General features: G+C 37.8%; 1 protein-coding gene across 3 annotated transcripts in view; it reads right to left on the bottom strand.

Annotated features, from left to right (window-relative positions):
* The window catches only part of NKAIN2 (sodium/potassium transporting ATPase interacting 2), a 513591-nt gene that overhangs the window by 59031 nt on the left and 428330 nt on the right, over positions 1–26230 (bottom strand). For all 3 annotated transcript variants that reach the window (XM_090135834.1, XM_031610959.2, XM_090135835.1), the window contains one exon: positions 14146–14346. In XM_090135834.1, coding sequence (XP_089991960.1) covers positions 14146–14346 — 201 coding nt within the window. The remainder of the gene's footprint in view (positions 1–14145; positions 14347–26230) is intronic.

Consider the following 26230-nt stretch of genomic DNA (forward strand, 5'->3'; position numbering starts at 1 on the left):
TTTGGAAGTAGATGGGATTCATTTTGTTACACTGAAAGTACACTAATGTTTGTATATATGCAAGTTGAGATTTTACATCTCGACTACCACCTGAGGTAACTACCAGTAAGGATGTAAAAGAGTAATACCTTCATATGACTTTGTAAACTAATTTGTTGATTTTTTTTTTTTTTTTTTTTTCAACTTAAGGACAATTACACATAGAGAAAACAAAAAACTTGTTCCTTCTCTTGTATTCTTCTAGATTGTCATCGCTAAAATGAATAATAAGTTCAAGGAGGCTGAACAGCTTTGCAGAAGGAACATTTTTGGACTGAGAACACAGTGTGTTGTGGTGCGATCTTCATCTCTGATTTTTCAAAGTGGTAGGATTAGATGACAATTATTTCAAGTAATTTTTAGGCTTTCATAGTCACTGTGAATCTTATGGCTGCAGTACTGTTTCAAAGCTTCGAAATAGTGAAAAAGCAATAAATACTGCTTACCTATATTTTACATAAAACAAGTTTAATAATTTTAATGACACTGGCCTTTTTCCATCAAAGAAATCAGTCAAAGCATCACAAATTATGACAGAGTAAATGTGCAGAAGGCTGTGAAAGATGCGGTGCTTTAGAAAATGATAATATGTTTAGTTTATGAAGTTTACATTGCTGTAAAATTTTCAGCACTGTTATATTCTGATCATTGCAGCAGAGAAGAAAGAAAAAGGAAAAAATTGTTTTATTTTGACAGACAGTGATGTTAGCAACGTCTTTGCAATATACAAAGCCACTGAAACCTAAAATGCAGGTTCAGGCAGAGCACAAAACAAAGATTTAGGAGATTAATGCTTTTAGAGATGAGATTAACTCATGCAGTGTGTAGCAGAAAATGTTTGCAAGAGTTCACTGCAAACTCTTTGAAATATATTTGGGTTTATCCATTCTGTATGTTGGTATCTAGCCACAGCAAAATTCCTGGGAATGTCTAATAGAAAATCAGGAGGCTGCCATCTGAAAATGAGTTGAGCACCACCAGCTGATATAGCAAATGCCAAGTGGCTATTTAGCAGCACAAGCTATGCAAGACTTGCACAGAAAAATACCAACCGTCTCCTCCTATTTGTATCTGAATCTCTGGAAACTAAATCACTTCCTAAAAGCAGGGATGGTGAAAGTAGTCTATTATTCCCTGACAGACCACAGAGTATTGTTCATATGGGCAATCTATTCTGTATAGGTGAGCTGCAGAAGCAGTAAATCCTATAAACCTGTTCAAAGTCAGATGAAGACATTTAGAAAACAGAACAGCTATTACACACTGTGGTTAATGAAGACTGTATAAAAGAAAAGTTAAATGAATGTACCATCTATTCGATTATGTTTCATTGCAACTGGAAAATCCCCCAAACCCTCCTATTACACGCTCTTATCCTTCAGGATATTAATTAGATCCCCCATTCTAACTCGCTGACCATTCAAGCACTGTCCTCTGTTATGTCAATGCTAATTTTCTAGATAAAATAAATCAATTTCAAGCTATCAGCATTTCTGTGGAAAATGCTTATGCTTATACTATAGTTTTACTAACACACACTTCCTCTACCCAAACCATATGGCATTCTGTGTGTACAGACCACTGGAGATTTACAGTAATTATGTCATGATGTGCTTATTGTTATGGATTCAGCAGCCTTCCTGCATCTCTACCTGCCTTGTTCAAGAGCAGCTGCTAGCTTCAAGCTGTTGCCTGCCTCCAGCAGCAGAAGCTGAATGATGAAATGCTTTCCAGGAAAGACATGTTTTGAAGCAGACATACTGACAATAAACCAATTCACTGGGGAAGCATAACATTGACTGGATAAAAGTCGAGTAATGATTCTATGATAATTTACTGAAACTGGGTGCAATTTGCTTTAAAATAAAAATTCCCTCTGCTGCTGGTGTTGGACTTAGAGGCCTTTAACAGATAAAAGTGTGGCATTTGCTTTTATGAAGTAACTGATCTTTAGAGATTCATTAAACCTCATTATTTCATCTTATGCATAAGTGACTATTAATACTAACTCACTGAATGAGAGGAATGGGAAGAACAGTGTTGTCAGAAACAACGCTCGACAGTCCTCTACCATGCTTTTTCTTTGCTCATTGTGACTGAATGCACTGAATTCACTTGCAAAGGAAAGCCTAAATCTTCTAGTAAAATGGGGGGCACTTAAGATGAGAGTGGTTAATATACTCCTCAATTCTACATCTGGTTTTCATTATAAGCAAGCAGTAAGCATTCAGGCCACCTGCCTCCAGCTTTAGTGGGAGCTGCTTGTTGAGGAGCCCCAAGGGATCCATCCTGCTGTTGCCTGTTGTGTAGCCACTTCCCAACAGAGCACATCTTTGACCAATTTACCTATGTCGGAGGCAGGAAGTTTTATCTCCCAATTTTGTTTTCCTAATATTCAGGAGGAGAACATGTGAAAAAGGAAACAGTTAACTGATTAGGAAGAACAATAGGTGCAAAAATGTCAGAGATTGTGCTGCTGTGCTCTTATTACACTGTCCTTGCTGGAAATGGCAGCTATTAATATTTTATTGACTTGAACCTCTAGGGTAGACTCCAGATGTCACTATTTGATCTTTGTCTACATATTAGGAAATATAAATTATGTTGTGTCAATGTTGAATTCTCATCTATGGCAACAGTCATTATTGGCAGACAAATGCCCCTATGATTTTGCAGATCCTTTATTTCCTCAGCTTCTGACTAATCCCACGTGACTGATCTGTTCATAAAAATCCCAGACATCCAAAAATAAAAATAAAGCAGAGGCAAAGTCCCAATGCTTCATTTTTTATTTGTATATGTTAAGAATTAATTATTTCATTTGTACATTTTGGGAGAGACTGGAGGTTAAGATAACAGAGCTCCAGGCTAGCATTAAAAGAATGATGTGTGCTGGGAAAAAATCTGCTCTACTGGTTATGAAAACAGGAATCGCTTTATGACAATCACTTTCAAGCAGTAGGAAACAGAAAAACTGCTGTCTCGATAGTACTGCATTTTAGCTGAATGATACTGCTAAGGAACACATTTGATAGTCTCCCCCAAACACATCAGCAGTGTGAAAATATGCTGTCTAACTGTCCAACCAGAGCTGAAAGTAACGTCTGTTAAAGAAGTGGTGAGAGTTGGCTGATGTTTACTGAGCATATGTGCAAAGACAGATTATCTCTGATTTCAAGAGACAGTAATTTTCTTTACTTGGGTAAAACAATGGTGTTTTTCAGTAATGAGTATTACCTGGAATTTAAAATCTGTTATTCATGTGAAAGCTTCAGCAAATTTATAGAAAAAAACATTCTCTCCTTACACTGCAGCACTGTAGAAGTCAGAAGAGCTAAAGGTCCTTAGGATGTGTCTGCAGAGAATTATACTCTCTGTACTGCATAGACTTTCATGTGCTACATGAGTGGTAGAAAATTGAGAATTTTTCTACAAATAATGAGTATTTGACTCCATGTTACTAGGCTACAATTCATGTTCCTTTCCTGGACACCATGCTCTGGCCCAACAGCATGATTCAAACACTAGCTACAGATCTAGCTAACACTGATATTACTGCAGCTCTAGGTATCTCAGATCTTATGTATGCAATTGCCTTGGCATGGTCAATGTACAGAGGGGTACTAATCAAATAACCTAGAGACTGCCTTCTGGCCTAGGGGCCAAAAGGTATGGCATAGCTTTTGCTCACACATACAAGCTCTTTTCAAATCCAGCACAAGGCAAGCAGACGCGAACTGTGCGTAAGGATGCTCCCTGGTTTGCACAGACCCTGCCCTCCTACCCTGCTGTTGTCTGGGCCAGATGAATGACATCGACTGTAGCAGGTGGTTAACTATCTCGGAAAAAATGTAGTGAATGTGCAGAGCCCAAGGACCTAGCTGAGAAATCTAGCAGGAAGCCAGGGACTACGTTGTTTTGCACTTCCTGCATATTAGATGAAGTTCATTGTCTCTGTCAAATTGGGACAAAACAGTTTAGGGCTGATTATGTTCCAAGAGCCCTGTTTCTTCAGAAAATTGCCAGTCAGCCCGACTTCTGAGATTGCAATGAGAAAAGTCAATCAACAAAGATATTAGGAGCAGTTTTCTGATCTTGCTTTCTTGACCTGCCTAGGATATGTACTCCAAGGGTCCTAGGGCATATGGTTACAACAGAAAGTTAGGTATTTTCTAGAATGCAATAGACTTGTCACATAGTCTTTGCTGGGAAGTAGTGAAAAAAATTTACAAAGTACATAATGTAATAGTACTTAATGTTCTTATTTTACATGCTCATAAAGTACATTTAAATGTACTTTATTCTAAGATTTCTACTTTCTCTAGGAATAGTTAATATTTTTAGTGGAGTAATTAGTTACACCAAAAACAACTGAATTGTTTCAATGAAATTTAGAATTACATTGAATTCTAGATATTTAGTAGTCAATACAGGTTCAGTTGCAGTTGCTGTGACATAGAGCACACATTATTTGTCTTTGGAGAATTTGGAGTACAGAGCAGATTTTCTGTACTGTGGCATTATGACCAGGATTGTCATGACTGAAACTTCAAAATAGGTAATTTTACATTTTCAGAGATAAATCTATACTTTCATGAGCTCAGAAAGCTGTGCTACCAGCAAACAAAAGTGAAATATGAAGTACACTACATAAAACGTAATAGACAAGTTTCAACAGATATGTGAAACCCTTGCCTGGAAGACAGCCAAAGCATTGGTATTTTCTGCATTTTTTGGGGGTGAAAATATCTCCATACCAAAGTCCTTCACATACATTCAGGCAAGATTAACTTAACTCATGAATTGAGGCTACTTTCTTTCAGAATGGAAAATGTCCTTTATGAGGTGCTGAACAAAATGACAAAATATGAGCTTTCACTTTTGTGTATGGGAGTATAAGGGAGTACTTTAATGTTAGAATACTGAGCAGAGAAATGCTGGGGTAAATCCATACTGTGGCTTTTTTTAGTCATTTAAAGAGCAGTGTTCCATTTGATCACAGAATCACAGAATGGCCAGGGTTGGAAGGGACCTCAAGGATCATGAATCTTCAACTCCCCTGCCACATGCAGGGCCACCAACTTCCCCATTTAATACTAGACCAGGCTGCCCAGGGCCCCATCCAGTCTGGCCTTGAACACTTCCAGGGACGGGGCATCCACAACCTCTCTGGGCAGCCTGTTCCAGCACCTCACCACTCTCCCTGTAAAAAATTTCCCCCTGACATCCAACCTAAATCATCCCTCCCTCAACTTAAAACCATTTTCCCTTGTCCTGCAGTATCAACTCTTTCAAAGAGTTGATTCCCCTCCTGTTTATAGGCTCCCTTTAGGTACTGAAAGGCTGCAATGAGGTCACCCCTCAGCCTTCTTTTCTCCAAGCTGAACAAACCCAGCTTCCTCAGCCTGTCCTCATAGGGGAGGTGCTCCAGTCCCCTGATCATCTTTGTGGCTCTCCTCTGGACCCTATCCAATAGCTCCCTGTCTTTCTTGTACTGGGGGCTCCAGATCTGGACACAGTACTCCAGATGGGGTCTTGCAAGAGCAGAGTAGAGGGGGAATTTGATGATCTGTGCCATCACAGTCACCTCAGGATAAGGGCAGTTGACTACAGGTTTTCAATATGAAGAGGGATTTCTTTTTTTTTTTTAATTAACTTAAGATAATAAAAGCTTGTGATATTATTGTTATTCAGCTTAATATTATTCTTACATCTAAAGCAGGTGTAATTTTTTTTTTTTTTTTTTTTTTTTTTTTAATATGCAAACTCACTTACATAGAATATCCACAGAAAGAAAATAGACAAGGCTCTTTGTCCAGAGTCTTCAGAAGATGCAAAACCCAAAAAAGATAACCAAAACTACATGAAATGACCCTAAATTGAAGGCTTTTGAGCTGTGTATAGCAAGAAGTGGTTTTATTTGCAGCACTTTCACTAGAGCAGTGTCATAAAATCACAGCAGAATTGTGCTAGTACAGAAGCTGAAGAATAATTTAAATCCCAGCTGTACAAGAAGAAAATCAGAGAGCCAGCAACACCAGCTAACACAGCAACACCAGCATCACATAGCCCCAAGATAGCCATGAGGCACTGAACCTGGGGAACTGCAATCGCGTTGCTGCATCATATGACTATTTATCCTTACAGGGTCAGGCCAAATCAGAGTCCCCCGTGTGAAGGAATACATATGAGATGGTCAAACCAAATTCTCAGGAAACTTCCCTCTAGGCCTCATAGTAATGACTCTAATGCTCAGCTCTTGATAATCACAACTCTGTTCCTGCCCAAATCACATTCGCCATTTGCCTTTGCTTGTGTAAGAGGATCTGTGAGAGTTGGAACTGCTTCTTCTAGTCTCAGCTCATGCTGGTGCCTTTCAATCCATCAGGGAAATGAACCTCTCAGAGAAAATCCTATGTGCACTGGCCTTGTAGCTCTATTCAAAGCTGACATCTCTCCACTGAGTTGGAGCAAATTTATTTTCAGAAAATTATCATAACAACTTAGCTGTGTATGAGCCCAGTTCATTAGGGAAGGGAATCTTCTCGGGAAATGGATAGTACAATTTTACTTACAAAGCTCCATGCTCATTAAAAAACAGCTTATGCTTTGATGTGTACAATTCCGTTTTCTGCAAGTATTGGTAAAGAAATGCAGGTAAAATATGATAGAAGTAACTACAGAGAACATGTGTAAGCATAAAGATAATTCTTACAATAGTCCTTCAAAACTAATGGCATACTCTAAAGTTATTGTCAAACAGAGAAACAGCAAATATACTCTACTGTGATGTCAAAGATACCTGAACCTGATGATGCTCCTCTTCTAACATGGCACAACAATGTTATTAAATTAGCACTTTACAACAATTCTTACTCATTGTACTGATTTTGCCCAATCTTGCTGTGAGAAAAGTCTTTCTTAAAAGACAAATCTGTATCATTAAGAATCAATTTTACTTCAGCCTCTGTGTTGCCTTAGAAAGGAACTCCACTTTGATTAAATAATGTTATTTTTTCCCATTAGGTTCAAAGAGTCAAAATTTGATCATATGAACTCTTGTCTCCTTTCTCACCTATAAATACTCTCACCACTATTCTAGCACAGGAGAAAGCAACCAACGTGCAAGGTGTGTGCATGAGTATGTATATGCAGAAGAGGTCAAAAGGGCGGCGGGGGAAGAAAATGAGCAAGAGTAAATCTGAGTGAGAGCTTTTGCGTGCAAGATGTACTTCCAGAACAAATAAAGAGTTTTGTGTTCTCTAGAAAGGAAAAAAGGCATCAGGTTTTTACTGCAAAAAGATTTAATATATGCTACTCATGATCAACACAAAGGAACTGAGGAATGGGAAATTAAGAATCCAATGTCAATTTACTGCTAAGCATATCTGACACATACATATTAAGCGTATCTCATTATGCGTATTTGGAGCACAAAAATGGGATGTGCTGGGTAATTATTAAAACCCAAAGCCTATATCAAGCTGTGGCACTTACTAAAAGATAAATGTTATCCATCTGAACTCATTTGAAGACCCTTTACACAGTACGAACTCTCAGATGATCCTGGCCCTGAGCCTCTGTAGCTCTGACAAAAGGACCCAGGCATCTACTTTTCAGTATTTCAAGCTGGAGTATCCAGGGCCAACTAATTTTTTTTTTTGTTTTCACTCATGAGTATTTTGGGACTCAGAGAAACACCATTTTGGTCCTTGCCTCAATCCTAATGGTATAACTACTTTTATTTTTCATGCAATTCTGGGACTCCCTCCCTCTTCTCCCCTATTTCACTCTTCTGCTCTGCTCCTGTCATAGTCTGTCCTGATGAAATATGTGCTTTTATATATGATTTACACTTATTGCACACTTCTTTTAGTCCTGCTCTGTCATTTGCTGGATGGTTGGATTCTTGTCTAGTGGAACTTCAGGTCTTTCGCTCTGCTCAGGTCTTATCAATATATTGCTCCTCCCCACAAAAAAGAGAATATACTTTTCCCTACAGAACTCTCATTTTCCTTTTCTGCTCTAAACACTGTAATGTACAAGCGCACCATTTCTATAACTTCTGCTGTTCTACACACTCTCCTCATTACTCACCCAGTAAGTCTACTTCCATCTCTCCACAAGGACATGAGACTATAATGTCAGCTGTGCTATGCTAACATTAAGGTTTTTGAGAGTACCTCATTCTAATTAGTATTAATCCTTGGGAGAAGCAGAGATTGGTACTGCTTCTCTGTTCTTCTAAGACCACTTTAATGTAATACTTGATTACTTTGCAGTGTTTTAATGGAATTATCCTGTCAACATCTTTCTGAGGTATTTAGGAACTATTGTTTATGTAGTACAGAAAAAAATTGGCACAAGTTAAGCACCCTGCCAAAGGTTGTACTGTAAGTCTACAACAAAGCAAAGATTTTGAAGCTGGCGTCCTAACTGTTTGGCTTTATTATTGCCTCTTAATAGCACTGTTATGTTTCATGATGCTTTAAATCAATATGACAGCATTGTAGCTTGGAAGGTATTACAACAGAATACAACAGAAGGTATTTGCAGAATACCAAACAGTATACATTTACTGTAACTAGTATGGATGGTTAATTACATATTACAAATTTTAAAGCATGAAATAATAATTTGAATGATTGCATAAAGCATACGCTCAGGAAGGAACAGAAAGGAATTAAGACTAATGTACAGCACAAAAAAGTGAGTGAAAAAGACCACTATGAATATGGTCAATACTGTCATGTAACTGTTTACTTAAGGTTTTATTTATTTGGCATTTAAGTTATCATCAATAATATAGATACAGTATGTCAGAAATGCTTGTCCCCCACTCATTTAACTGGAATAATGTTGCACACTTCATCTTTACAGTGTCTGTATTACTACATTGGTTGCTCTGAAAGTAATGCCTCCTATTTATTTCTACAGAAACAACAACAGATACAAAGAGCACAATAACACCATTTGATAAAGCAAATTCTCAGATACGAAATACCATTCCTTTACATAGTCACCACCATTAGCTGATGCATTTTCATCATCTATATGCAAAAGCCTGCACGCCATGCTTGTAAAAATCTGCACCAGTGGAGGTAACCCACTGTTGCTGTCTCCACTACTGAAAGACATCACTTACTGCCTCACTGTGCTCACATCCACTATTTTATCTCCATATACATTCAAGATGAGTGTCAATGAATATCAGTGGGTGCCATTTTTTCCACATGAAGGTATTCAGTGACATGCCTTTCCTTCATACACACTTTGACATCATTCTGTCAGACTGGCCCTCTGCTTCAGTCTGCCACATGAGAACAAAATGTAATGGAATATTGGTAGGAAGGTCACCCATATTGGTTATGACATCGTGGGCAAACATAATGAAATAGGAGGTATTGCTTCAGAGCAGCCTTCATAAAATCAAATTGGCTGAGGTGATTCCTTCACATTAGTCTTATTCCCATAGATTAGTCACTTAGTTCCACTCAAATCAATAACTTGTGAGTGGGTAAGTGAGAAGTGAAAGACAAGCATAATAAATTCTTTAAATCCTGTGTTGGCAAATAGATATATAATTCTGTCAAACTTATCACCATGGCTGATCTTTTATTTGCATATTTTGAGAGTTTTGATCTACAAATGGATTTTAATTTGTCTACTTTTAAAAACAGCCTTGTGGTAGTGGGAACAGGTCATACATAATCAAAGCACTGAAAATAGGCAGAAGGAAGATGTAGAGAAGCTACATCTTCTGTATGAAATGCAATTACCATTATTGTAATTCTTTTGTACCACAAAACAGCCTTACTATACTGGGTATCATCCACATTCAGAGGTTTTTTGAGAGATGTAATGGATTCCTATCTACGCAAACGTTACAGTCTTATAAACTGAACATGAACAATTTAAGAATGTTTTTCTCACTGCAGCACTTAGGAAGAGGCAGAAAGAAATGACTTTCTCAAGGACATTATGGTAGGCTTGGAAACAGAACCAATTGATCTGAAGCACAGCTTAGGGCCTGAACTGAAATAATTTCCATTTGCTGTACTAAGATGAGTTCAATAAAAAGCCCAAGTGGAGAAAACTGTACACTGGATCTGTAGCTAGAATTAGACATTGATGCATGTGAGTACCGGTGAGACTGTGAGCTTGAGACCTTTTCTTGGCCACAATATCAAAAAAAGTTGTATTTTCTATTAATACATAAAGCTCATGACCTCTTTAAGCACTGACATTACATGCAAAGGTTAGCAGGGGTATACAGTTTTCACTGTACCTCCCCAAGCACTGCCTTCCCATGGTTTTTCTCCTGCTTTTCTCCAATTACCTGAGGATTGGTGGGAACTTTCATTCAGTCTTCACTACATACATAATATGCAAAATGCAACTCAAATTTCACAAAAGAGTACCAAATCAAATCTCCATTAGTACTACTGGCCTCATTCTTTACCTGGAAAAGTCATCTCCAGAGATTAGTAATTTATCTATCCTAGATAACCAGGACTTCTGAAAATGAAATAGCTTCTCTGATGTAAGCATTGAGAATCAATATCCATTAAAGCCATAAGGACACTTTAAAATATGAAACATATGAGTATCCAAGTCATGCCATCAGCAGGCCAATTAATTTTGGTAATACATAGGCATACAGGACAAGCTGTGGTCTTCACAGAGAACTTCAAATGGTCCAAGTACTCAGATGTCACAGATCTGCAAATGAAGTATTCCTGGGAGAGACAAGTAAAGGAGAGGACTTGGCCTAGTATGTGAGGACAGGCTGCAGGGGCAAATCGGTTAGCCATGGCTGTAGAGATATATTTTTTACCCATATATCAGCACTGCTGATTAAAAATTACTGTTGGCAAAATTCAGTGACACCTCAGAGGTGAAGCCATTACCTTCTCAGACACATCTATGGCATTCACCAAGAATTGGGGAGGACAAGAATCATTCAGTAGAAATACTGTCCCCACAGTTTTTCCCAGACCTCTGGGTTTCACACAAAACTGAACTGAAATCCTACCCTTAGCAGTTCTGTTCAGTTCAGAACAGTTGCCTTCTGCAAGTGGTGCCCCAAAAGTATGTTTACATATTTTGCATATTTTTTCACATAGATTGTCATTCTCCACTTTCTCCCTTTCTCACTCTAAGCCACACTCTTTAACTTTCTGGAAGAAGATGATAAGACACACAGATAAAGTGACTGCACCGAGGCTCAGCTCAGTCTCAAAAGAACCATATGGGAGGTATTACTATGGAGCATAAAAGGGAAAGTGACAGGCATGGTGTGTGGCACTGACGTTTTTGTGGTGAACTGTTTCAGAAAACTCCCAAGAAAACATCACATCAGTGGAATGAAAATCAGTGCAATTAAAGAAATAAATCAATTCCACAAAGATGAGTCAGTTAGTGGCTGAGAAAGATGTAATGTGCTGAAATGGGAATGGCTGCGAGACAAATATAATTGTGCATTATTTTTTTCTTTTTCTGGTGCAAGGATTGGTTGATACAGCTCTGTAAAGGCTGTAGTCTCCCACCAGCACCATCAGATAAAGTGCTGTTTGGTATGAGACAAAGGAGAGGTTGTGGCTGCTTTGCAGCTCCCATTGTCACTGTGGATTGTTCCAACCTTGCCTTTGCATACATAAATGCTAAATAATCAAATTAGGAGAAGTCTTGTTTTATCAGAGCATTTCCTTGCACATATTAAGTCTCAAATATTTTTCCCAAATTTGAAGCTTTTCTAAACAACAAATATTCAATTAGTCAAAGCAAAGAGACCACCAGCCACAATTTTCTGTTACTTCTGCCATGTGGGCTGAAGTAGGAATTTTATCCAGTCATTTATTTATCCTGAGCAAAATCCACTCTGCAGAAGCAAATCATCTGTGTGCCATCTTTTCTGGCTCTCTTTAGTCTTTATGCCAGGTATTGTGCAATGAACAATACCACTCTGCATGCTGATGGTTGTTCTGAAATTTGGGACCATTTAACCTTCTAGTTGTCTTAATTACTACATTTTTTTAAGGCAATAAAATCAAAGAAAGTTCTACAAAATTCCACCCTTAGAAAACTTAAAATCAGTGCTTACTTGCACAAAATTAGCAGTAGCATTCGGATCATTTATGATCTGGTGGTTTTTGTTTTCAGGGAGATATCTGGGGAGATAAGGTGACTAGCAGACAATAATTATTCTGCACCTCCTCAGGAGAGTCTGTCTGCAATTCTTGAAACATTCCACAGTCTAATTTAAGTCTTTCTTTTCAGAAAGTATAAATAGTGGGGGCTTTATAGCCTTTATTTTAGCTCTTGTATTCCTTCCACTAAGTATTCCACAGCAAACACCACATCTATGTGGAGCCTAACCTTTGGCACTCAGCTTCCATACAAGCTTACCAGCAAGCTGTACAAAATATAAGCAGCATAGTGTTTTCAAAGACTGATGTAAATGGGCCTCAGTGGAGACAAATTTCATTGTAACTTTTTGTCTATAGACAAACATCCTTAAAAAAATACCGCAGTGCCACCAGTCTGTGAAAAAGCCAAGATCAACATTAGCTTGATCACTGTCATGAACTCACAAATAGAAAGCAAGTAACCAATTTGTAGGTAGCAATTTATAGATTTACAGTTAAAGTGCAAGATGCACTTAAGTGCCCATAAAAGGAAATTGAAAGGAAAGATTAATTTCTTTCTACTAAAGGGAGATAAATCTGTTGTAAGGTTTGGGTTTGTTGAAAGCTAGTTTACCGAAAACAAAGAAATATGTTTTGTTCCAGCTTTGTGTTATATGTTACTGAGCCACACCAAGCAATTCCTCTCTTTCTCAACGCATTTTTATAATTGTGACATTATGCTAGTGCTTCTATTAGAAAAAGAACAACGTGCCTACTATCAAAAATGTGAAAATATATAAACACCAAAGTTTAAAGAACCAGGTCTGGAAAGCTGGCCCATACTATTACTGAGTTGCTCTTTATCTATGATAATTACGTTTGCAGTACCATGAATGGAAATATAAAAATAGTTGTAGCTGCCCGCAGCTACCAGATTACTGATGGTTTGTTATTCTGTGCCATTCTCCTGCTTTGTAAAGACTTTCTTATCTAGAAACACATTTCTGTTTAGGCAGAGACGTACAAAAAACCTTGTTGTACCAAGAAAAGAATCAAGCTTGAACTATATATTCCTTGAGTTTTTTGTTCATCATTCATTGCACACCAAAAAAGCCAACAATCCAAACCCAGAATAAAATAAAAAAGGACCAGATATCTTTTTCTGAGTTATGATTGAGTTAATAACAATTGCTTGTAAATAATGTTGTAAAGCTATTTTAATTTATTTACTTATTCACTTTGACTTTTTTTTTTGTGCTTGTCTTGTTTTTTGTATCGCCTGTAACTTGCCAAAATTGAAGATGTGATATATCTGGGCAAGAAATTGATTTTATCTTTCAGATCTGCCCAGTGCCTGCCTTGCTAACTACTTGGTCAGGGTCCTTATGCTTTCCTATAGTGGGACCAGCTGAGGTGTATGGAGGAGACCAGGGAGGTAGATGGACTTTCAGGTGAATCTGCCACCAAGCTTCACACATGAACCCACACAGAGATGTACTGACACAGATATATATTTGCCTGAACTCACCTGTTATTGGCCATTTACACCTAGATTGAGGAAAAGACAGATAGGGAAGCTGTTCACTTTTTGATTGTCTGGTGGCCACATTGGATGTTGGCAACTGTTCCAATGATTTACATTAATTTCAGGATCAGGATGAACAAATATCCTCTCTCTTTTGCTGTATGGCCCCTCTTTGGACAAAATATTGGAATCTCTTAAGCAGAAGTTTATGTGGTGGGAGTCACATACCCAGGCACTGGACAAAATTTATATGCATAGCAACAGTTTTATTTACAGTTACATATATATTTATCTCTACATATATGTATATATTAATTATATATTAAAAATGCCAACACTTAGAGACAGGTTTTGTAAATAAAGACCACAACGCTCTACTTTTCTGGTAGTAAGATTCACCAAGAAGAAAGCTAAAAAGGGCAACATGAGTGAGGGTATCTATTGTATACTTACTGCAAGGAAGATCTGAAGAGAACTGTGAGCCACTTCTATGTACTGATACTCAAGAAAACACCCCGAGACAGTGATATAACGATGATCCTCTGGAGCCCAGTCTGGGGCTGGTGTTACTGAGGTCACGGTGCAACCTGGTCCATTCTCCATCCACCATGAACGATGCATTGAGATATTAAATGTCAGAATGAGATCTGTTTCCTGCAAAATAACGTGGGAAGAATTAATGCTTTGGGATAGTACTCTGGTATTAAATGTCTCAGCTAGAGATTTCACAGTACACTTAAAAAAGAAAAGAACACCAATAAAATCATACCTTCACATGAAAATCAGCTGAGCTTGCCAGCAAGAAATGCAAGTAGCTGCACCTTGACAGGCAGAATTTTCTTGAAGCAAAAGAATAATCCTGCAAGCCAGGATCTGCTCCCAAACATTATACTAACCTGTACCATACAGTCATTTTACATTGATTATTATCCTATGGGAAACCACAGGGACTGATGGACATGCACATTTAACAGCAACCCTCCTGTGCTCATTTGGCTCATATTTTGCTGGTGCAATCTACCAAACTGTACAAGAGTCCTCAATATCTGAGACTTTACTATGTGCAGATCATATGCAGTTTTTTTCACGTGGACTCTGCAAAGCAAAATTCTGGCAACTCTGTCGGAATATTGGAGAAGGATCAGAAAAAAGATTCTGTACAGCTGATTAAAAGCATTGCTTCTCTGCAAAGCTTGTCTTAGTCTTTTAACTCTGTATAGAAATCTGTACAGAAACAGCTGCTATGTGTTGCCTTGTCTAAAGACTTCTCAGCTTGTTAAATAAAAGGGCAAAGAAGCCTGCAACCTTCAAGTCTCGTGCAGCTGATACAAGGGAGCTAGTGCAAGAGATTCAGCCATGCTTTCCGCTAAGATTGCATTTATGAATAGTTCATAAAGGATTAATGAATGATTAATATATATCATAAATAATACTACAGATATGACTTTCATAAATTATACTTGGTTGAACATTACTTGAGGGTACTATACATAGTTATAACAAAACTATGGACTTTGCGGATTCTGTAATAGCCTACAGTATTTACCAACTCTTTATAAATTATTTATGTGTACCTCATTGTAAAGTGTGACTATCTTGTGCACATGTGCTCAGTCATGCAAAAAAAAATTGCTTTTAAGTAGTGTCTTTGCAGAGTCAAATTCTCCCCACACCTAACCTACATTTTTTTCAGTGTGTTGATGACATTAATAATTAAAATTATCATAAAAATTTAAAATGTAACTATTTAATTAGGCTTACCAAGACAAAAGGAAGAGAATGTCATTCAGTAGCTCATATGCTGTGTGCAAATTTCCCTTCCTTCAGAAAAAGTAATTTTTTCAGTTTCACATATTTTTCCTTTTTGTACTACTTCAAGCAAAAGTAACTCTTTCCATAGTGGTTTCAGATAATGACATGACTGACATATCAATTGATCTGTGATTATTCTGTAGCACAGCTGATTTTTTTAAAGTTCAAGTTCTTAATTACATGCAGAATTTCAGTACATTGAAAAAACTCAATGACTACCCTTCCTGAGCACATCCACGTAACAGATGGCAAGAAGGACTATAAATATTTTTGTGATTTTGTGATTCTACATCCACACAGCAGCATGATCCAGCAATTAACATGCTCTGTGAGTAAATATGTATCTTTCAATTATATTAATCGTCACAACTAACTTCAGACATTTGAAGATGATTAAAGCAACCATGAACTTTTGGATAAACAACCCAAATTTTTAGAAATTGATATATTTACATATGACCACAAGCTTTCATACACAATAAACTTTTCCTTTCTCTGTGCCTCTCTGCAGCAAAGCAGCTAGTCTAATGCCTGCCTATTGTTTCTTGCAAATGAGCTTTTTTCCCCGAACACTCAAGCCAGAAGACTATTTTTATCTCTGTACTCAGGGCTCTTAGAACTCCTCAGTAGTACACTGGCCCTTCAACCTTGCATAAGAAGTTGAAGAATTAGTATCTTTGGAGCAACTTTGCTTTAAGACATTAACTTATTCCTGAATGACGAAAATAAAACTCCATCACATATTCTTAGAAGACCTTTAATTCATTCTAGTTGCCATGGAAAATTCTTAACCTCTAGTCTCTTATCAGAGCAGCAGCATGAATGAATATAACTTACTGGCATTCTTTATTTTATTATTTGTGATACCTTCAGAAGAGTCATGATGATAAAAATATTTTACAAAGTGCAGACGTAGCATGAAATATGTATTCCCTAAAAAGGAAAGGCATTAGCTGGCTGGCAGGAACCAGTTATTTGTTATGCATCTGCTAGATGATGTTAAAATGGAATAGGAGGAGCTAAGCAAAGATCAAAACTAGTCTCTGTGATTAGAATATTCCAATTTTTCTAAAGACAGCTACGTTTGCTTACACAGGGTGCAGTAGCCCAAAACTTTACAGGTTGAAAACACAAAGTAAATATAATCACACACTGAAATACTTATAATTAGGTACGTAAATAAACTTCGCAACATCTTGCTATCTTACGTCCCAGAATTTATGCCTGGTTGATTTTCTGAAACAATCCACTACATTTAGAAAATTCTATTGCCCACAAAACATCTTTTCACAATTAAGTTGTATACTTTGATTTGGACTAAACAAGATTATTTTGTCCAGTAATAGTCTTTTAGTGCTAATAAGTAAAAAAACCCCTAGAGTCTACCAGTTCTATATTTTATTCCTGTCTTTGAGCACTCAGTAAAATACTGCATTATTCCTTCTGCTCAAAAAATAGACCGGATACTTATCACAGTCTTATGTCACTTAATTCCTGGTATTAATAAAAAAAAATCTTTCCGGTTGCAGGTGAGACAATGTTAATAGCACACCCATACTTAGTTGTTCCTGAAGTGCTGGAACACACGTGGGACCAAGCCAGGTTACTCGACAGGAAGAGCCACTGCCTTTATGGTACAGCAACAGTAGGCAGGGCAGAGCTGAACCAGGACAGGTGCCTGAATTAGGCCAAGGGCTGTTCCGTACTGTGTGACATCATGCAGAAGGCCATAAAGTTGAGGGGATTTTGCTAGAGACAGCGGCTGCTCAGGGGTTGTGGGGTGTTGGTCAGTGGGTGGTGAGACATTGTGTTACTGGTGGGCTGCCACTTAGGCATTTGTATTGTGAGCAGGGCATCAGTTAGCAGGTGGTGAGTAATTGCATTGTGGATATATAAGCATGCATAGTTATCATCACTTTTTTTTTTTTTTAGCCTTAGAAAGTATTTTTTTATCTCAACTTATGAGTTCTATTTCCTTTCCACTTCTCTCCCTCATGACACCTGGAGGGAAATGAGCGAATGGCTGAGTGGTGCTGAGTTAACCAGGTTGCCAGGTTAAACCACAACACAAATCCTGCTGAAAAGCCTGCACTTCAAATCTTAACTCTGAATAATGTGGCTGAAAAGGCTATCAAGCAGGGTCATTATTATATATTGAATTACTTAATAAACAAGGTAAACTTCAGAAAGCGAAACAGTAAGTGGAGACAAACTCTTGTTGTGGCAATATTAGACATCATTCACGTCTAAGGGCAAATTCAGCACAAATAAAAATGACGAAGTCAAATTTTCAAAAACAATAATGAGTCAGGTCCCGAAAATTATCTCCAAAATACATAGGATTAAGTATAGATGCAGACAAAGCCTCTTCACATCATCATCAGCTGCCACAGTCAGATCATTCAAAATATAAATTGGTATGTACTCTGATCTTGCTTATAACCTCTAGACCATGTACTCTGATATGCACACATATTAGTAGACCATCTCCTGTGTTTTAGTAGAGAAGGTCACCCAACTTATGAAAAAATTTTATGTTGTAGTGAGAAAACAAATGAGAATTTGAACCTCCTGCTAGAACTGTGTGAGCCAAAGAGAGCACGATGTATCTGTCATTAACATCATTTACACTGAAAAGATTTAGAACTATTCTTTGACAAATTCCTCTTGCCATTTACTCTGTTCACTGTTTGAATACAGTTTTAGTGGACATAGACTAAGTCTACAATGGAAGTAGGGGATTTTCTGTACTCTCCAGTGTATTTGCTGTCTGTTTTCTTTTCGACATCTGTGGCTCAAACATTGCTCAGGGAATTGCAGAGAAATGGTCTAATAAGCCTTGAAGCTATGAAACTCAACAAAAACTGTTGATATGTATTGGGCATGCCAATACGATGATGTTCACAGTCTGTATGTCAAGGAAGATTTCATTATCTTAAATTCAACAAACAGCTGCTTCCTTCATGAACACAAAAATACATCTGTATGAGCTTTATGGATGATCACTGTGATGCTTTTGTAAATCCTGCTGATATTTGTAAAGCCTGTTAATGAAAATTGGTGCATTAAAATAGATTTTGCTATTCACTGAGGAGTAAAAATTCAGAGGAAAATATTTAGTAAGGCATGTTTGCTAACACTCAAGAAGTGTTGATATTTGTAATGGTTAGGAGCTAGACAAAAGCTGGAGTTTGGAGGTCTCAGAGGCTCACATGTCAAAAAACAGAAACTGAGACCTCTTCCAATTAAGTCTCTAACCTTATTTATTTCAGGATGGTTTGTGTAAAAAAAAGTTGAGCTTTGATGATTTTTTTTGTACATACAATATATAACAACTTCTCCTGGAGTCAACTGAACAGTATATAACTGAATGAGGACAGCTGATGAAAAAACATGGCAATATAAAATTTTGCAAGAGTCACCAGAAATGAATAAAACTTTCTTTGCATTAAAGAGCAGCAGGAGGCCTGCAGTGCTCAAAATGAAGATCTGTAGTAATTACAAGACAACACTGTTTCAATTATTTTGTTAGTGCTCTGGTGCAGTTTAGAGACGCTGATTCCAAATACAATACCAAGAGGAAAAGCTAATTCTACCTCGGCCCAGGCCCACTGGGCTGTAGCTATTGCGGTCCTCGGCTTGCCAGTGCAGATTAAAACGGACAACAGCTCATGTTTTACATCACGGTCCACCAAGGATTGGTTAGAGGCCTGGGGAATTCAGCATACTACGGGTATTCCGGGAAACTCACAAGGACAGGCCATTGTTGAAAGAGCCAACCGCCTCCTCAAAGAAAAGATCTATGTTCTTGGGGAGGGGGAGGGATATAACGACAGAATCCCAATAGCAAGACAAGGAGAGATACTGGCCAAAGCTCAGTTTGCCTTAAATCACTATGAAAGAGGGGATGCCAGCAGGGCACCAGTAGAAAAGCACTGGCGACCCAGAATTCTAGAGGAAGGCCCTCTAGTCAAAATAAGAACGGAGGCAGGAATATGGGAGCCAGGATGGAGGATTCTAGTATGGGGTACAGGGTATGCTGCTGTAAAACATGTCAATACGGGAAGTGTCATGTGGATCCCGGCGAGAAAGGTCAAACCAGATCTGATGAAAGAGAACAGTAACGAGGGACTCTGAGTTTTGCAGGTATGGCTCCTGTGAACGCCGAAGAAGGAGACAGCCCAGGAACCCCGAAAGAAGGCCGGGAGAAGCGTGGAGGAAACTCAACCGTTGCTGCCAACGAGAAAACGCGTTTCTAACAGGCAAATGCTATGTTTAGTGTGTGTGGTGGTTATTGCTTTATCACAGGGAGCGAGGGAATTCACCTTTTGTCACTGTCAGGGAATTTATGGGTTACTTAGGTAAATAAGACGAGCCAAAACAACTTTTGCTTTAGCTTGCAATCGGCAACCTCACTCTTTTGCACTTGCCTAATGGGCATCCCTCAATACACGTTAGAAGCCTTTGCGAGGTACACTACAAACCATTCCAGCTGCCGTAACAACACCGATCTAGCTAGCCAAACGGCATGTTTGATAAAATCTCTGAACGACCCTGGGGTTGCTGCAGCACAGAGCTTGGCTCAGATAGAACGCCTAGCATGTTGGTCAGTTAAGCAGGCGAATTTAACAACATTAGTATTGAATGCGATGCTAGAGGACACAAACAGCATTCGGCATGCGGTGCTGCAAAACAAAGCAGCCATCGACTTCTTGCTCCTGGCACAGGGGCATGAATGTGAAGACCTAGAAGGAATGTGTTGCTTCAATCTTAGCGACCACAGCGTATCCATCCATAAAGCGCTGAAAGCCCTGCGAGACCATACGGAGAGGATCCAGGTGGACGACGACCCCATCGGAGACTGGTTCAAGAAGACGTTTGGCAACTTCGGGAGTTGGATCGCGAAGATCGTTAAGGACATAGTATTAGCACTCTTAGTAATTGTGTGTATTGCCGCTATTCTGCCGTGTGTGATTATGTGCTTTCAGAATTGCTTGCTAAGGATTATGTAGTAGCTTATGGACCAATGCATAGAGTATAGAGTATCACAGGTATCGGGAACAATTGTAGCGTTTGCGTTCGCGCTGTTACGGGATATTACTGAGCATAGGGAGGGGGAGATGTAGTAGGCGTGGCGAGGAGACGGTGTGTGACGGGGTCAGGTTCCCTATGCTCAGGGCTTGCCAGGTGCTGTCCCATAATAGGACAGCGTGTATGCAAGGGGTGTAGACAAAGCGGGACGAGAATATTTAAGTGCCTGCTACATTTTAATAAACGCCATTTTGCTTCACCTATACTTGGGGTCTGTGTGAGCATTTGGCCCCGACCTGGTATGGGGTCGGTTTCGCTGGCAAAGCAGCATCTTATGGGGTGGAAAACGAATGTTGCAGAGAGAGCGGCAACAGATACCTACTAAACTTTAGAATATTAATTTCATCAGTACTGTGGCATCAATTTTTCCCATTAGCATCTTTAAGAAATTTTCTATCTATATAGATCTTCAATTAAGAATACCCTGAAAAGAAAGTAAAAACACTTTGTACTGCAAAGATAAAATAATTACTACCTCATGAATATCTTTAATATTTAATCAGAATATTTTTAGACTAAGATTTTTCTGGATGGATTGTTATTTTTTTTATTTTTATTTAAAAAGAATAAAACCCATCCAGTAGCCCAATAAAGTTCTGCCGGGGACTGCAACCTGTCACTGGAGTCTGACAGGTTGCAGTCCCTGTGCTATCACACAAAAATGTTACTCTATGTATACAGCAAAGTTCCTGAGCAGTAGATTTTTTGGTAATTGCTTGGAAAGTGACTTTCTGAAATACTTCAAGTCTGTGCGTTGGAAAAATACACTGAACTAGGCAGTCGACCAGGAGTCCCCACATCCCAGAGTAGAAGCTAAATCTATGAAATATTATTTATTTCTCACCATAGCATAATCTGGGATACCATTTGGGAACTAAGGAATCCACTGAAGAAGACTGAATTGGATGAAACACCTTCCTTTGAAAACTCATTTTGACAAGTGACCATTCTCTGAGGAAAGCAGTTTGCCTCACAATACTTTAATGTAAGTGTCCAGTGGTTGATACTCCAGATTCAGCTGACCTGCTGTCTTCTAGTGCTACTGGTTGGCATGGAGTTACTCAGAAACTATATTAGAATCAAGACCAAAAACTAGGTTCTTTCATTCCTTGGCACAAAACTCTTCTAAATTTTGGATTAAACCTGAAGATACCAGGTACAACTTACCAGGTACAACTAGTATCTGGGAATTTTTTTTTTTTTCTTTTTAAATGGTGAAGTATGACTCTTCTTGGCAAATATATACAGATTAATAACACCTCCAAATTTTAAGCATTATTATAAATAAACTCAAAATTCTAAATAAAACCTTTCTAAACACTAACACATCTTATATTTGGGTATTATCCAAAAGGCTACATGGAGCTTCAAGTGAGCTGAGAACAAAGCTCTGCAGAATACAAACAGAAAAGTCTACAGTAAAATAACAGGATGAAATAAATATCCTTAAAATATTTCTCTTTCTAGAATGAGTGGTTTACTGAGTTGCCAAGTTCTGAAGAATGTTTTGTTTGATCATCTCCATCTGAGGAAAAAATTTTAGCATCGTCTACCATTTAGTAGGGAAGGTTGCAAAGCTGAATGGTGTGGAAATTAACTCAAACTTCGGTAGTTTTATACAGTATATGCAGAACGAAATTCCAGTTGACATGGTTTGTTTTTCCTGTTTCCTATGAATCTGTATTTTCTTTAAAAAATAAAATCTTGTCTATCAAAATGACAAGATTTTTTTTTAAACAACCCAAATTATTTGTAACCTTAGGACAGAACTCATTTGTACAATTATGCCAATTCTTATGTGTTTGTTTGAATCAGTATGTGCTGTTGAAGACAGAAAATCTACCACCTGCAGTGTATACAGGAAGGAGAGGAAGGTGTAAGTAAACTTGACGAGAATTCTCAGGCCACACAATGTTCTTATCCTAAAAGTGGTGTTAGGAAACATAAGATTGTAGTCTTGTAGAAAGGCTTTGTGAAACATCATGCTGAACACAAACACGTACATAATACGCAATAGTTTAAATGCTTCCAGGCAGCACTGTTTTTATATGCATTAAGATTTCATAACAATTTAAAAGAAGAATGGGTGAGTTCAGAAATTACTGAAAAATGTGCAGAATTGTCTTAGCCAGTTGAGCTCAAATCTAGCCCAGATGATTATTTTCAAGAGTCTTCCACTAAGGGAAGATTGCAATAAGCTAAAACATTAAGATGCATAACTAGTCCTTACAACCAACTTGCATTCTTGTTGTAAAACAGGCAAATTTAGATGCTTTGAATTTATTTACAGTCAATAGAGTGTATCCAGTTGAAAGAGAGAGTTAAGTATCCCTCAAGGACTCCAAAAAGCTGCTGATAGAACCTAAATAAGATGTTGAACAGGAAGGCAGCCACACAAGGAAGCACAGAGGCAAAGTGAAGTGTGGGTCATCTCTGTATAATCCCTATCTTACAGCAGTGGTGTGGAAATTGATTCTGTACTGACTACTTCAGGTTCTTCCACTGTAGACCACAATTGACCAGGCTGGTAAATCTACAAATTTAACTTCAGATCTGAAACAGTACACCATTCATGTGGCTTGCAAATTTGGGCCAGTCAAACAAAGTCAAATTGGTAAAGCCCATGCTCAGCAGTATGTGCGCAAAGCCTGAGTGTAGCAGTCTCTATTGCAACACCATTGAATATTCATGCAAGAAAATTTCCAATTTTGACACAGTTTACACCTAAATGTGACTTTTATCCAACTTTAATGCTAGGGAATATACAAATGCAACTGTACTGTGTGACATAGGAAACCCTATAATGCAGTTTGCAGTGCTAATGGGTAGCCTGAGTTCCGCATGCCTGTATTTGCATTACAGAGTTTGCAAATCACCTTTGCTTCATTTCTGAAAGGTTCTATTTGTTTTTTAAACGAAGACTACATTTATCAAAGAACTATATTATATGACTGTGATAAACTTCAGTTCCTAAAGAGTTCATTTATGTCCTTGCTGGTGATGATATTTATTAGAATACCTAAGGCTATATTCAAACCTGATAAATCAAACTCATTTCACTTTATATGCAGTAATTAATTTAACAGTAGGTGAAGGTGCTCTCCCTTTTTGTATGATACTGTGTCACTCAGCACGGACTACAGATTAGTTTTATTAAAGCTAATTTGATTACCCACTACTTTCATCTAACTACAGAAATAATTTCTATCTTATCTTGAACACAGAGCAAGTTACAGTTGCTTTGTATATAGGCTACTTCCAGTATTTGAGAATTATAATAAATTATTTCTTAGAAACAAATTAATATTTTTTTCTGTTCTATAGCTGCTAGTTCTCTTCTTTCTACACTGTATCTCATAAATCATTTTGAAGGATGAGGCTGCTTAGGAATATTTGTTGAATTTGGAGACTAGTTTTAGCCTAAAAAGTGAGAAGAATGGGAACAACATCACAAAAATTGCTTCAACATTTTCAGTAGATTAATATTATACTTTTCCTAATTTGACTTAAGGCATTTAGGCAATACTCACAAATTGGAATGGAAAATCTTAGGGCTCTAAATATCTGCTGTAAGTGATATATATATAATTCTCCTCTTTTCTTGATTCAGAAATGAAAAGTAAGCTACTTCACGAATTTCTATTCTGACATTGCATGTCTCATGAAAACAGACAAAAAAGAAACTCATTCTCATCTACATTAATAAGCAAGCCACAACATCAAACAGCTTGATGTTAACAAACATTTCAAGTGTACTTCTGTTCCTCTTGTGAGCTATTGCTAAACCTGATGATGCCCACTGCTTCTGTAAACTACAGCCTCATAAAGACAATTTGGGGCCATTTAAAAAGATTCAGTGCATAACTCTGGGTAAATGTATAGGTTTTATTAAGTTTTCAGAAGCATACCCTAAAGAATAATATCATGATGCCATTCTATATGTTTTTAGCTAGTAAGAAAGACCCTAATATACTGCAAAAAAACAGTAGCAGTTTAAACTGCTGTACCATTTAAGGTACTAATTCATAGATGAACAGTCTGCTATTTACATTTTGAGTGCTCTGCATGCAAGGCAGCTAAAGCATAGAGGACTACCGGCAGAATATTGGAGCATTTAATATGATACAGCAGAATTAGCTCAATAAAAACATCCAGCAATTGGCTTGTTTTATACTTAGCACCAGTTCCATCTGTACATAAAATCTGTACATAAAATGTATATAAAATTACACAGATCCATTGTGCATCACAGTTTTGAACTGATGATGCTATCATGTGATGTTACCTTCCAGATATTCTAGTTCTTCCTGAAGCTCTTTACTTCAGCTTTTATTTCCTGTGATTTACTTCTCTTTTTTCTTAGATAGAAATATTTTCATCAGCTATTTTATGGAAGATGCAATAGTTAATAAATGATACATGTTAATGATGTAACAAATGCTGTTTGGTATTATATTTCCCAGGGTAGGTCTTCCTTGCTTGTACAAGAATTATGCTCTTTTTCGCAGTAAAATGATCGTAAGAATAGAGATAAATAATACAGATTTATTCAACGTTTTATTTAAAAACACTTTTCTCTCCCCTGCTTTTTACTTCAGGTACTGAAATATAAAAGATTTTTTTAATATAAAAACGACACAGAAAATCCTATTAACTGAATAGGTTCTAGAATCGAGTAGACACCTTTAAAAATTAATGCCTAAATCAGCTATATATTAGTGAATTCAGTGACAATTCATGTCAGGTATCAGTTCTGCTGTCACTGAAGACACGTTTTGATGCTTTTTTCCATCTCACAGTATTGTGCAAAAAGGAAAATTACTTTTCAGTTCACATTTATATTGACTAGTTAAAGACAATGTGAAAGGAGTAACTTATTTTTTTATAATATATTTTGCTTTCACCTGAGCCTGTCTGCAATTTTCTCATTTTAGCATGAGAAAGCAAACTCTACCTTCTATATCTGAGTGCCAGCTGGGAGGGGAGCAGTCTGTTTGGCCTGGAGGTCCTAGTAGGTAATAAAGTGATCATGGGCCAGCACGTGCCTTTGTGGCAAACAAATTCGACAACATTCTGGGCAGTATCACCAGAGGTGGGGGAAGGTGATCATTCTCTGTCAGAACTGGTGAGGTTATACTGGAATGTTGGGTCCAATGCTGGGCCCCTCAGCACAAGAGAGACATGGGCACAGTGGGTGAGTTCAGTGAAGGCCACCAAGCTGATCAGGAACCAGAAAACAGGACATTTGAAGTGCACAATGCACACAGGGACAAGAGGCAAACAACACTAGCTGGAACACCATAGATTCTGAACAGAACTAAGAATTGTTTATTTGTATATATATATATTTTTACCATGAGAGTGGTCAAACACTAGAAGAATTGACTAGAGATGAGGAAGCATCCAGCCTTGTTGATACTCCAAACTTGACCAGAAAAGCACTTAAAAAGTATAATCTACTTGGCCCTCCTTTGAGAAGAGAGTTACCCTAGGTATCCTTACAACATAAATCATTCTGTAACTTAAGTGTTTTCCCATGAAGACTTTCAGTGTTTCCACTGTTCTTCAGAAAAAATATTAATAAAAAAAACAACAAATGAACCAACTAACCAAGCCCCAAACCCTTTAAAAATGC

Source organism: Phasianus colchicus, chromosome 2 (assembly GCF_987193195.1).
Source record: "Phasianus colchicus chromosome 2, bPhaCol1.hap1.1, whole genome shotgun sequence".
NCBI lineage: Eukaryota > Metazoa > Chordata > Aves > Galliformes > Phasianidae > Phasianus > Phasianus colchicus.